Genomic DNA, 11,274 nt, shown 5'->3' with positions numbered 1-11,274 from the left:
AAAAATTAGTCAATATTCAATTGTAATTACAAATATTGATATATTCAAAAGTATTTTTCAAATGAATTTTATAAAATGAATTTTTCAAAAGAATTATATGAAATATTTAGTATATCATGATTTATGATTTATCATAATAAATCGTAATAACAATCTTAAATTAATCAATTGAATGTATTGTGAAGCATAGTTCTCATGTAACGCATGAATATCGGCCGAATGAACGATGCATAAGATGGCGATGCGACTGTCAGAAATCTGAATAAGCGCATGCCTGTGCAAGTCCGTGCTTTTATCGTGAGTCGTGAGATCGAGAGCGAGGTGTGGTTTTTGCGGTTACATTTGTAGCCCACTGTCGAGGAGTACTTCGTCAGTGCGAGCCGTTTAAAATACGAAATCAAGATGATCGGACGTCTTCCTGCGTGTGTTATCGACGTGGGTACAGGGTAAGTATATCTATATTTCAAAGAAAATTATGCAGCTTCGTTAACTACGATAACAGAATAGTACTTGGAATATGAAAAGGGAAATAATTTTAAAATAATTTTTCTTTTCGTTTTAAGTTTACTATTAAATATATACTTTACTTTTTTCGTGATAAGACATTCTCTTTTTGTTATCTTTCTTCTCTTTTTTCATAAGAAATCGTTCAAAAAATTTAAGTTACTTTATCATTATTCACTATTTTATAGATTAGGATTAAATGAAAAACTGTCATCGGATATATTCTTATAGATACACAAAACTAGGCTTCGCAGGAAATAAAGAACCTCAACTTACGATACCGTCTGCAATAGCCATTAAAGAAACAGCCAAAGTTGGCGATAATAATGCTAGAAGAATTACCAAAGGAGTAGAAGATTTAGATACCTACATTGGAGATGAAGCATTTGAAGCAACTGGTTATTCTATTAAGGTTTGTACGGAATGATAGATAGGAAATGAAGATTATTATTTACTATAAATAATTTTTTTTTTTGATCTTTTTTTTTCTACATATCTAGTATCCAGTGAGACATGGATTGGTCGAAGATTGGGATTTAATGGAAAAATTTCTTCAGCAATGCATATTTAAATATCTGAGGGCAGAACCTGAAGATCATTATTTCTTGCTCACTGAACCACCTCTTAATACACCAGAAAATAGAGAATATACAGCAGAAATTATGTTTGAATCTTTTAATGTACCAGGATTATATATTGCTGTGCAAGCAGTATTAGCTTTAGCAGCTTCTTGGACATCTAAAAATGTTGAAGATAGAACATTGACAGGTGTTGTTGTTGACAGTGGAGACGGAGTTACACATGTGATACCAGTGGTAAGTATATTCCTATCTGAATAATTTAAAAACTTTATTTTTTATATAAATGAATATATATATTTATATAATAAATATAATATATTATTTCTTTAGGCAGAAGGCTTTGTTATAGGTAGTTGTATAAAGCATATACCTATTGCTGGTCGTGATATAACATATTTTATACAAAGTCTTTTACGAGAACGTGAAATTGGAATACCTCCTGAACAATCATTAGAAACAGCTAAAGCTATAAAAGAAAAATATTGTTATATTTGTCCTGATATTTCTAAAGAATTTGCAAAATACGATAGTGATCCTACCAAAATAAAAAAGTATGAAGGTATTAATAGTATCACGAAACAGTCTTTCATTGTAGATGTTGGGTACGAAAGATTTTTAGGACCAGAAATATTTTTTCACCCTGAGGTATAAAGCATAAAAAAATTGTTTAAATATGGGACTACAAAATTTTGTCACCTCTTAATTATATAATAATTTTTAGTTTTCCAATCCTGATTTCACAACTCCACTTAGTGAAATAGTTGATGATGTCATACAAAACTGTCCAATAGATGTCAGAAGACCACTATATAGTAACATTGTTTTATCAGGAGGTTCTACAATGTTTAAAGATTTTGGAAGAAGATTGCAACGTGACATTAAAAGAATTGTTGACGCTCGTCTGAAACTCAGTGAAACATTAAGTGGTAGCCATATCACGGTAAGTCTTTTGAAAAAAAAATTACGATTTTTTCAATATATATATATACATATGTATGTATAAAATTTTTTTCAGCCAAAACCTATAGATGTGCATGTAATATCACATCATAAACAACGTTGTGCAGTATGGTACGGAGGTGCACTCTTAGCTAGTGATCCAGAATTTTATACAGTATGTCATACCAAAAAAGATTACCAGGAAAATGGACCTGGAATTTGTCGTTATAATCCAGTATTCCATAGTATGGTATAAACTAAGGAGTTCATGAAATTAGGTCTTGTGGAACAATGATGAACATCAATTGTCATATTTAAATTTGACAATATTATTTGAACCATCTATTCCTTTTCTGTTCCCACTATCTGCCTTCAAAGTTTTCAATTGAAGAAAAGAAGTGGGTTTTTAAATGGTGCAATTAATAACTAAAAATGCCTAGTGCATTTAGGGAACGCACATAAATGCATACATCCTCGTGCCGATTGAGCACATTAAGATAAGCAAACAAAATCTGCATTTAATAAAATTCTAGGAAATGATTAAATTTATAATACGACTAGAAATTAACAATAAGATTATATTACTGAACAATTGTATACATCTGTAAATAAGTGCGTTGGAAAATAATAATTTTTTTCTAATGAACACAGGCGTTTGGGTAAATTAGAAATTTTGTTTAACAGAATGATATCCTCTATTACATGTTTATATTACATAACCTATTTATCACTTCGGTAAATTTACAATACATTTGATACCTCTTATATTCATTCCATTATGTAGAATTTTTCCAAAACGATATATTTCAAACTAAAATTTGCAAGTATATAGGAGAATATAGATTCGACTCGAATTCTACGTGTGATAGAGAATGGATTCTTAAAGAGTAAATGAAACGATGTGAAAGAGTTGGGAAAGAGACCTACTTTCTACAACATATTCAATCGCCATCGTTGGCGTTGAACCGGGCAAAATTTAAATCAACTGCACACTGTTATATCTTACGACGATCGCGGCTGTTACCAATAGATGTAACAATCAATGAGTTAAATACTATAATATCTAAATAAAATTATTTAGTTATGCTTCATGATTTGTTCAAATTTCATTGTTATTTATCAATTTATCAATTGACTGTAAAATAAATGTTCAATACTTTTGCAGTTGATAACTAAATATTCCAAATATTGTAATCTTAAAAGAGGTATTTTTTTACAACTGCATGACAAATTATAATAACAAGAGTAATGCAAACTCGCCGATATGTATTTATATAAACACCTTGAGCTACCTTACGCTCGATCGTCATTTTGATCGCTGTAAACATTTATAGATATTGTATTAGTAATTACATTATCACTGTTTCTTGTTGTCATTTTAGTAATATAAAATGTTGATAAATTGTTGACTTACAACAAATTGAATCCACGAGCAGCAAGATCTTCTGCAACATCTGCAACTTCTGCAATAGCTGCATCTACATCCCCAAATAGTGAAGAAAAGAAAAGGGAAAAAAGATTCCAATTACTTAAATTTCCTCTTTGACCTGTAGTAGGTCGTCCATAAGTATCTACACTGTTAGCAGGTGGTAGTGGATCGTGTAATAACACTGGTGCTGCCTCTTGAATCTTAGATACGTATATATAAAAAAAAAAAATGTTTACAGTATTTGATAAAACATTTTTTCTTATCATTTTTTATTATTACATAATGAAAAAATATACCTCTTGAATGTTGACTGTGATCTCTTTTATATCTGCAAGTATGATGTGTCTTAGAATATTTGTTGGCAAATTTCCCTTATATCGTTCGCCACGCTTCATCTCACAATATTTAACGTAACTATCTTGAGAATCAATGCGATCAAGTACTAAATGTGTACATTTTTCCAACCATGGCAAAACGTCCGCTTCTTTCCATAAATGAAAACTACGTACTATGTATAAATTTTGTAATTTCTCTAAGGCTAGAGAAGTCGTTGTTTTAGCTTTGCTATTGAAAAAATTATGAGCAGTCACCTGGAATATTCATATTTTTAATTATCTTGTTTCTTATACAGATATTTTCTTATTTACCTTTGAGTCAGTTTGTACACTACATTTTTCTAGCAAGGGCATAAGAACCCCTGGAAACATTATGAGAGCATTTTGTAATAATTCATCTGCAGTGTCATGATTGCCTAAACAAAAATGTGAAAGAGCCAAACTATAAGCTATATTTGGAAGTTGAGTTAAATTCCTTGCGCTATCCCAAAGATTGCAGAAATCCACAAACCATTCGTACTCTCTGGCTCTTAATGCATAAAAGTCAATAAATAGAACAGCTGCTAATGGATCTTGTTGAGGATCAAGTGCTAGCAATAATTTACAAAATTCTAGACTTGTTCTAAAATTATAAAAAATCTATTACATTCTTTGTATTTAATATCATATATGTATTTATGTAAAAATCCATTTTATATTACCTGTAACAAGCACGTCCACCAACAAAGATAAGATGTTTAAATAATGTTATAAACAATGCACGATTTAACTGTTTTCTATAATCCAATCTGCAACGTGCTGTTGTCATATTAAACAATGGATGAAATGCACACTCTAAACAATACAATGCTCTTTCTGTAAATTCTACAGCCATTGGCAAATCCTCACTAAGCTTACACAATTCTGCTAATTGTAGTAATGTATCCACGTGATAAGAATGAGTATTTATTATGCTCTAAAATGATTAGGTATAAATATAACACACATGCTACAAATCTATTATCTTTTAATAACTTACTATAAGACTTTCAGGATTAGAACTTTCAACAGCTTCTAAGAATTTAGACTGTATCTGTCTATATGAAGAATCATGTTCATAAACAAAATATTGAACATTTTCAACAAATTTCATTGTAGAATCCAAAGACATTGATAATCCAGATTTTCCAATAGGTGGCCAATTCTCTCTTGGGGATACCAACCAAGTCTTTTTTAAATGACCTGTACGTCCTCTATTCCTTCGTTTGCTAATATATTTTATTAATATAATTTATCAAATATAATAATATATATAATTTTATTTATTTGTAAAAATACCTTTGTTCTGCTTGTATAGTTTTACTTCCAAAAATTCTTTTAAGTTCATTATATGGATTTAAATGCTTATGTTGAACAGTCAGAATACTTTCTTTAGATTTTCCTACAATCCATTGTGGCTTCTCAGAATTCTGTTTGCTAGAACCTGGTAATGGCTCTCCAAGTAGTTCATTTACTTCTCTCACTGTTCTTTCAATTTCATCTATTTCTTCCTCATCTTCGGGTTTACGTATTTGTGTTTTGCCGATATCTGGTTTCCTACGCTTTTTCTTTTTTTTTTTACCTTTAACGATATCTGAATTTGTCTCATTGTGTATTTCATCCACAATTTCACTTTCGCTTGATGAATTATCATTTAACTATAAGAATAATATTCTATAAATTTAAATATGCCTATACATTTGGAATAGCACTAAATACATAAGAATAAAAACGTATCAAAGTAATAAAATTCAATATACCACATCAAACACATTAAATGACTTTGATTTGAAGTTGTCATTTACTGAATTTTCCACATCGCTAACATTTTCTTTGTCTCCATCAATGATTACATCTCCACCAAAAACTTTTTTCATATAACGTGTAGACATATTGAGTAAAATCAAAACGTCGATAAATATATTTTTTATCTACATATATATATATAATTTAATATATATCATATCACCGATGCATAGTTTATTTAAAGGTCCTGCAAATGTATTATCATTCAAATTTTTATTAATATTATTGTCTTTCTAAATTATCAATAATAAACACTTCACTTAAGGTGAATAAATAATTTCAATAACCTGTTAAAAAAATTTTGTAAATATAAACAATATAAATTAATTGTAAAAGATTTGTTTAAATAGAACCTGATTAAATTACAGATTAAAGAATTTCTTAATATTCCATACGTTCTATACAATGAAACGTCGTAGAATCTACCATGCACGTATATATCAATTTACCAACTGTACCTGTATTACTTTCTTAAAATCCTATACACTAGAACTTTTTTGTTGCGTTAAGAAATGTTTTTTGTATAATCGTTTATATATCGATCTAAAAATTTAACGAATCATTAAACAAGACATACACGTAAAAAATACATCGTAAAATAGGATGACCAATAGTAAAGCGACAATCAAAAAAATAATTTTATTAACAATTTTTTATAATAATATCTATTTTTTTCTTTAAAATTTTTTAGATTTCTAGTAAAATGAGAATAACAATTGGGAAAGCTAGAAATATTTAGAATTTTTGTAACTTTGTAGTAGTTGGTCAATGATTAATGCAGTAGCTAACTTTACGGTATTTTTAGATGTAAGGTTGGTATTTCCGATATTGATGAATAATGTCATGATCATTTTATATATATTGTTCTACATTAAGGTTATAAACAGTTTGATAAAAACAATCTAGTAAAAAATTAAATTAAATTTTTAATTATATTAATATTGTGGTATAATAGATATTCTTGTGACATAATAGAAAATTCTGTATAATTAAAAAATATGATCAATAATTTACAACCAGAATTTTCATTCTGTTCCTGGTATAAGCAATTTATAAAATGTTCTTTAGTAGCTACTATTATACAAATTCCTGATGAAATTTTGAAATACTTGGAGTATGATATGTTTTTATTACCTTTGGAAGCTATAAAACATAACTCATCTGATAATGAATGGAATGATTCTTTGCAAAATGATGAGGTATTTTATATCTTCTATTATTGTATTATATTTGTAAGTATAATAAATATTATATATATGGTTATCTTTAGGACTCCGAATATCAGCCATCATTTCCAGAATTTAGCAAAAGCATACAAGATGTAATTGACGAATATGGATCGATATTTGTTAAAAGTAACTGGAGCTCACCTTCTGTAAGGAGAATATCATTATTAGATCTTGTTATTTTCACTGTCATATTGCTTTTTAATATATATAAAATTTAAATTCATTTTTTATATTATGTAATTTTCTTAAGGATGCAACATGGGTAGCACCAACAAAGAGTCTACAGTGTAAAACTTTGGAAGAAGTATATTTACTGTTAAAGAGTTCGGATAGAATAGCAAATGATTTAAGCGTTCTTAAACGTTGGTCTGATAAAGAAAATTATCCTAGGCCATGCTTGGTACTGAAACAGTGGCGAGATATAAATCCTTGTGCAGAGTACAGATGTTTTGTTATAGATGATGAGCTTGTTGGTAAATATTATTTAATATTATTAACTTTTCTTTTTTGGCACTTTTTTAATATATAACTAATTGTAATACTTACAGGAATTAGCCAGAGAGATATGTCACAATATTATACCTATAACGAGTTAGAAAAGTACAATATAAAAGCTGATATCGAAAAGTTATTCACAGAACACATTAAAGGAAATTTTTCATTGACTAATTGTGAGTTAATACGCATAATTGTTTTTTTTTTTTTGGCATGCACAAATGTACATGTAATTTACAATTATTTCGATTTTATATATAATGCATTTCTTTGTAAATAATTTTCAATAAAATTATTTACAGATTCATTTGACGTTATACGCAATGAAGATAAGAATATAAAAATAGTAGATTTTGGCCCAGTGAACGAATCTACTACAAAAGGAACTCTTTTTACTTACGAAGAATTACAAAATCATATTAATGATGCACCTGAATTTAGATTCATTGCTCAAGATATTGGTATTCAACCAACACAAACGAGACATTTCTGCGTTCCGCAAGAAATTAATGAATATTTCCAAACATTTAACGGAAGTTTAACAAGTGCTATTCAAAAGGTAAATAACATTTGTATAGTTCTATAATTAAAGATATAATTATCAATAACATATATTTATATCATTTGAGACTTGTATGTCTCTTGTTTGAGTGAACATAATTTTCATTTCTGTTCTTTCTTTCTCTTTCTTCTTTTTTTTTTACAGGAAATAGAAAAACAAAATCAGGAGCAAGATAGAGTGATCGACGGAGATGAAAATACTTAATGTATATACAATTGCACTAAATAAGTTCTAAATCTTGTATATAAAACACAATGTTTTTGTATTATTCATAACTTAATGATCGTTCAGTTATCGAAATTCATTAAAGAAGTTGTTTTTCTTTTGTATGACAAATTTTTATAAATAACAATCGATAGTTCAAGATCCAAAGGATAGTTTTTGTTCTTAAGGATAATAACATGTGTAGTACTATATTTACTAGATTTTTTAGATAATCACTGCTTTTTTCGATAGAATTTTGGTCGAACGTACAAACTTAACTGTTGGTATATCCTTGGTTTATAAAAACAATCCGTAAATTTGTATATGTACGTGGGAAACGATCACGAACATACAAATGAACACACACGGAAAAGGATGTTTTTTAAATACAGAACTTCCATTTTTATTCTGTCAGACCCTCTTCTATCATTACATTACATAAAACGATTAAACGCTATCCTATCGCTTGAAAGAATTATCATAATATTGCAATATTTTTCGAGCCATCGGCTTTACCGAGCGACGTCCCTTATATAGAAAATATGTCTTGTTTATGTACAATATGCAACCCTTTAGACTCAAGTTTGAAAACAGATCCTCGATATATGTACCGCCGGACAAGTCTTCATTATTCACGTTGTACAGTCACATCCATGGAGTGTGTTTCAACATTCTCTCTTCTCTACTCTTTGAAGGATAAATTAAGAAAATCAATAAATGGATATTCTCTTTCGAGAAATCACTATTTCGAAATGGACCATCATCGGATATATATATATAGTTTCAGACGCGTATACGATTAATAATACTCTATATGTGTGTGTGCCGAAGTTGTGATCAAGTTTTCAAATCATTCTTTCTATATTATCATTATTTTAAATGGCTTCTCTTTTTAATAAAACGGATATCATAGAAGCTGCAATTTGTGCAATATCATCTCATTATTTATCTCCGTATTTTCTCAATCGGGTATATATTTACATATGAACATATGAATCTATTCATTACGCACATGTCTATATGAAAATACGTACATCGATTACGTACATCTATCACGAATAAACGTGGGGTAGGTAGGTAGCTTGTTACGCCCATTTTTTTCCCTTGCAAATATGTCGTTTCATAATTGTACACTGCTTTAAAACGTGTCATTTTGTGGTCTAATTGGAATATCTATATATATATATATGTGTGTATATATATATATATATATATATATATATATATATATATATAGATAATTACAAATATACGTATACATACATATATATGTACATATATATGTACATATAATATAATATACTATACTATAATATAATATAATATAATATAATATAATATAATATAATATAATATAATATAATATAATAATAATAATAATAATAATAATAATAATAATAATAATAATAATAATAATAATAATAATGACGCGCGTACCTATAACAAAAAATGTTCCCTTAACACCCGTGTTTTCACAGTATTCACTTAATTAAAAGTATGCATACGCGGGGTTACTTTTTCCTCTATTTTATTATATGCTTCGGACATGACTGTACCATATGGTCTTTTTTGTTATCATTTTTCTTCTTTTTTATTTATTTATTTAATGATTTTTTTTCATTTTATTTTTAGTGCTTTTATCGCAATTGTTTTCCTTCTCGCCGGCACATGTACCTTTTCAATAAATTCGCATCTCTACTAATAATTTATTTACTTTTAACAGATTTGTGCTAAACGACAATACGTAGCTTAATAAATGTACGTTGTTTTTTGCAGTGCATGGCCGTTTTTCGGTTACTGCGATTCCCTCCTTTATTTATTTTCTCTTTTTTCTTTTCGTTCGTTCATTTGTTTTTTCTCTTATTCGTTTATACATCCTTCTAATTTATCCATCGTGATTTTTTCTTTCTTTTTCGTCTTTTTTTAAATTCTTCACGCTACACACCACCCACCATATCGCCCGTTTGTTTATTCGGTAATAAAGTGACGTACAACGATCCAAATACTGTTAGGGTGTTTGTGAGTGACAAAACAGTAGTCTCTTAACAAATATACGTTACAAAAACTCTTAAGTGTTATCGCTTAACGGCCTCTGTGTAAAGCGGTTCATATTTATTTTATTTTACTTTATTTTTTTGTTTAATTATCTCTCTTGTTTAAGTACCTGCAGCTACCTTTGGAAAACTTTGCTTATCTTTTAAAGTATCTCCCGTTCTCACAACCCCACCGCATCCTATCCCTTCATTCGTATCAACTTCTTCTCCTTTTTTCTTTTTATTAATGCTTTTTTGTCCTCGTTTTGTCATTGCTACGATTTATAACATTTTCGTCTCTATTATAAATGCGGTTGGTACGACTAATATGTAAATGGCGAAAGGCCACAAAGGCTCGTCTCACCCGAAAAAAATTAATACACGCTTATTTATTTTTTTTCTCTCTTTGTTGTCGCATTAGGGCTACAAGTTATTTGCACTTCTTTTCAAAAAATACGTATCTATTTAAGTGCGAAGATCACTCCTAATTTACACGCAAAGATACGACTCCACTCCTAATATCTCTTTCTTTTAACGTTGTTCTCCATTTTTCTCCTCCTTCTTTCACTCTTTACTTAATTTTATGTATTTCTTCTCCTCTTTCTCTTTCTTTCTCTCTTTGCATCAATTTTTCTTGTCTTTCCTTTCCTTTTCATTTCATTTGTTTTGTTATTGTTGTTGTTATTGTTGTGTTTGTATTTGTTTGTTTAATATACAGGAAGATAGAGCTCATTCTTATTCTTAAATATCGGGAATAAATAGGAAACTAAGCTTTCTCGTTTCTCGATCCTATCATTTGTCGTCTCACCTTAGATTTTATTTTATACAACGAGTCATGCCCCACTGAAAGCGAAACTAATATCGCCAAATCGCGATTTCTCTTTTATTTATTTATTAATTAATTTTTTCTTCTTATTCTCTTCCCCATACCCATCCCTCCCAACCCCTATAAATACTCGATTTCGAAGAATTCCGGCGGTGAAACTGAAGAATTCGATTAGAAAATTAAGATATATATACATATATGATGTGTGTGTGTAGGTTTTATGTATTATACAATCGTGTGTTATAGGATATAGATAATAGAGCTATGAAAGATATAGATATAGATCTAACGCATAAACATGGTCTTGATCTTC

General features: G+C 28.9%; 4 protein-coding genes across 7 annotated transcripts in view; 2 read left to right on the top strand and 2 right to left on the bottom strand.

Moving 5' to 3' along the window:
* The first annotated feature begins 241 nt into the window (after positions 1-241).
* LOC127066331 (actin-related protein 3) lies at positions 242-3,342 on the top strand. Its single transcript, XM_050999904.1, has 6 exons — positions 242-446; positions 736-916; positions 1,005-1,319; positions 1,416-1,730; positions 1,807-2,025; positions 2,101-3,342. Exons 1-6 carry the CDS (start codon positions 403-405, stop codon positions 2,278-2,280), a joined length of 1,254 nt encoding a protein of 417 aa, XP_050855861.1. The 5' UTR covers positions 242-402; the 3' UTR covers positions 2,281-3,342.
* On the bottom strand, positions 2,679-6,210 carry LOC127066329 (transcription factor 25). 2 transcript variants are annotated; one of them, XM_050999901.1, is made up of 9 exons: positions 6,071-6,210; positions 5,567-5,799; positions 5,106-5,464; positions 4,807-5,035; positions 4,490-4,743; positions 4,101-4,410; positions 3,750-4,043; positions 3,439-3,653; positions 2,679-3,342 (listed from the first exon to the last, which is right to left on the bottom strand). In XM_050999901.1, exons 2-9 carry the CDS (start codon positions 5,696-5,698, stop codon positions 3,318-3,320), a joined length of 1,818 nt encoding a protein of 605 aa, XP_050855858.1. In that variant the 5' UTR covers positions 5,699-5,799; positions 6,071-6,210; the 3' UTR covers positions 2,679-3,317. The 2 variants fall into 2 exon arrangements, with proteins under 2 accessions (XP_050855858.1, XP_050855857.1); XM_050999900.1 differs by lacking the exon at positions 6,071-6,210 and adding an exon at positions 5,900-6,062.
* Positions 6,211-6,476: 266 nt separating this feature from the next.
* On the top strand, positions 6,477-8,227 carry LOC127066334 (cell division cycle protein 123 homolog). The gene is made up of 6 exons (XM_050999909.1): positions 6,477-6,811; positions 6,883-6,987; positions 7,092-7,314; positions 7,390-7,512; positions 7,639-7,895; positions 8,043-8,227. The coding sequence occupies exons 1-6, from the start codon at positions 6,611-6,613 to the stop codon at positions 8,100-8,102; spliced, it is 969 nt and encodes a 322-aa protein (XP_050855866.1). The 5' UTR covers positions 6,477-6,610; the 3' UTR covers positions 8,103-8,227.
* A 251-nt stretch (positions 8,228-8,478) lies between these two features.
* LOC127066323 (serine-rich adhesin for platelets-like) overlaps positions 8,479-11,274 on the bottom strand; it is a 45,747-nt gene continuing 42,951 nt past the window's right edge. For all 3 annotated transcript variants that reach the window (XM_050999886.1, XM_050999887.1, XM_050999888.1), the window contains exon 7: positions 8,479-11,274. This exon is cut by the window's right edge and continues 5,032 nt beyond it. The gene's annotated coding sequence lies outside the window, so the exon portion shown is untranslated.

Source organism: Vespula vulgaris, chromosome 9, assembly GCF_905475345.1.
Source record: "Vespula vulgaris chromosome 9, iyVesVulg1.1, whole genome shotgun sequence".
In the NCBI taxonomy this organism is placed as follows: domain Eukaryota; kingdom Metazoa; phylum Arthropoda; class Insecta; order Hymenoptera; family Vespidae; genus Vespula; species Vespula vulgaris.
This window is presented reverse-complemented; position numbering and strand designations above follow the sequence as displayed.

What these genes read in the sequence shown, in the direction of transcription:
- LOC127066331 (XM_050999904.1), top strand. Translation starts at nt 403, where the DNA reads ATGATCGGACGTCTTCCTGCGTGTGTTATCGACGTGGGTACAGG. An exon ending in CAACTGGTTATTCTATTAAG is followed by an intron (nt 917 to 1,004) that starts GTTTGTACGGAA and finishes CTACATATCTAG; the next exon opens with TATCCAGTGAGACATGGATT. An exon ending in AAATATTTTTTCACCCTGAG is followed by an intron (nt 1,731 to 1,806) that starts GTATAAAGCATA and finishes AATAATTTTTAG; the next exon opens with TTTTCCAATCCTGATTTCAC.
- LOC127066329 (XM_050999901.1), bottom strand. Translation starts at nt 5,698, where the DNA reads ATGTCTACACGTTATATGAAAAAAGTTTTTGGTGGAGATGTAATCATT. An exon ending in CTAATCCTGAAAGTCTTATA is followed by an intron (nt 4,744 to 4,806) that starts GTAAGTTATTAA and finishes TAATCATTTTAG; the next exon opens with AGCATAATAAATACTCATTC. An exon ending in TCACAGTCAACATTCAAGAG is followed by an intron (nt 3,654 to 3,749) that starts GTATATTTTTTC and finishes TACGTATCTAAG; the next exon opens with ATTCAAGAGGCAGCACCAGT.
- LOC127066334 (XM_050999909.1), top strand. Translation starts at nt 6,611, where the DNA reads ATGATCAATAATTTACAACCAGAATTTTCATTCTGTTCCTGGTATAAG. An exon ending in TATAGATGATGAGCTTGTTG is followed by an intron (nt 7,315 to 7,389) that starts GTAAATATTATT and finishes TAATACTTACAG; the next exon opens with GAATTAGCCAGAGAGATATG. An exon ending in AAATTTTTCATTGACTAATT is followed by an intron (nt 7,513 to 7,638) that starts GTGAGTTAATAC and finishes AATTATTTACAG; the next exon opens with ATTCATTTGACGTTATACGC.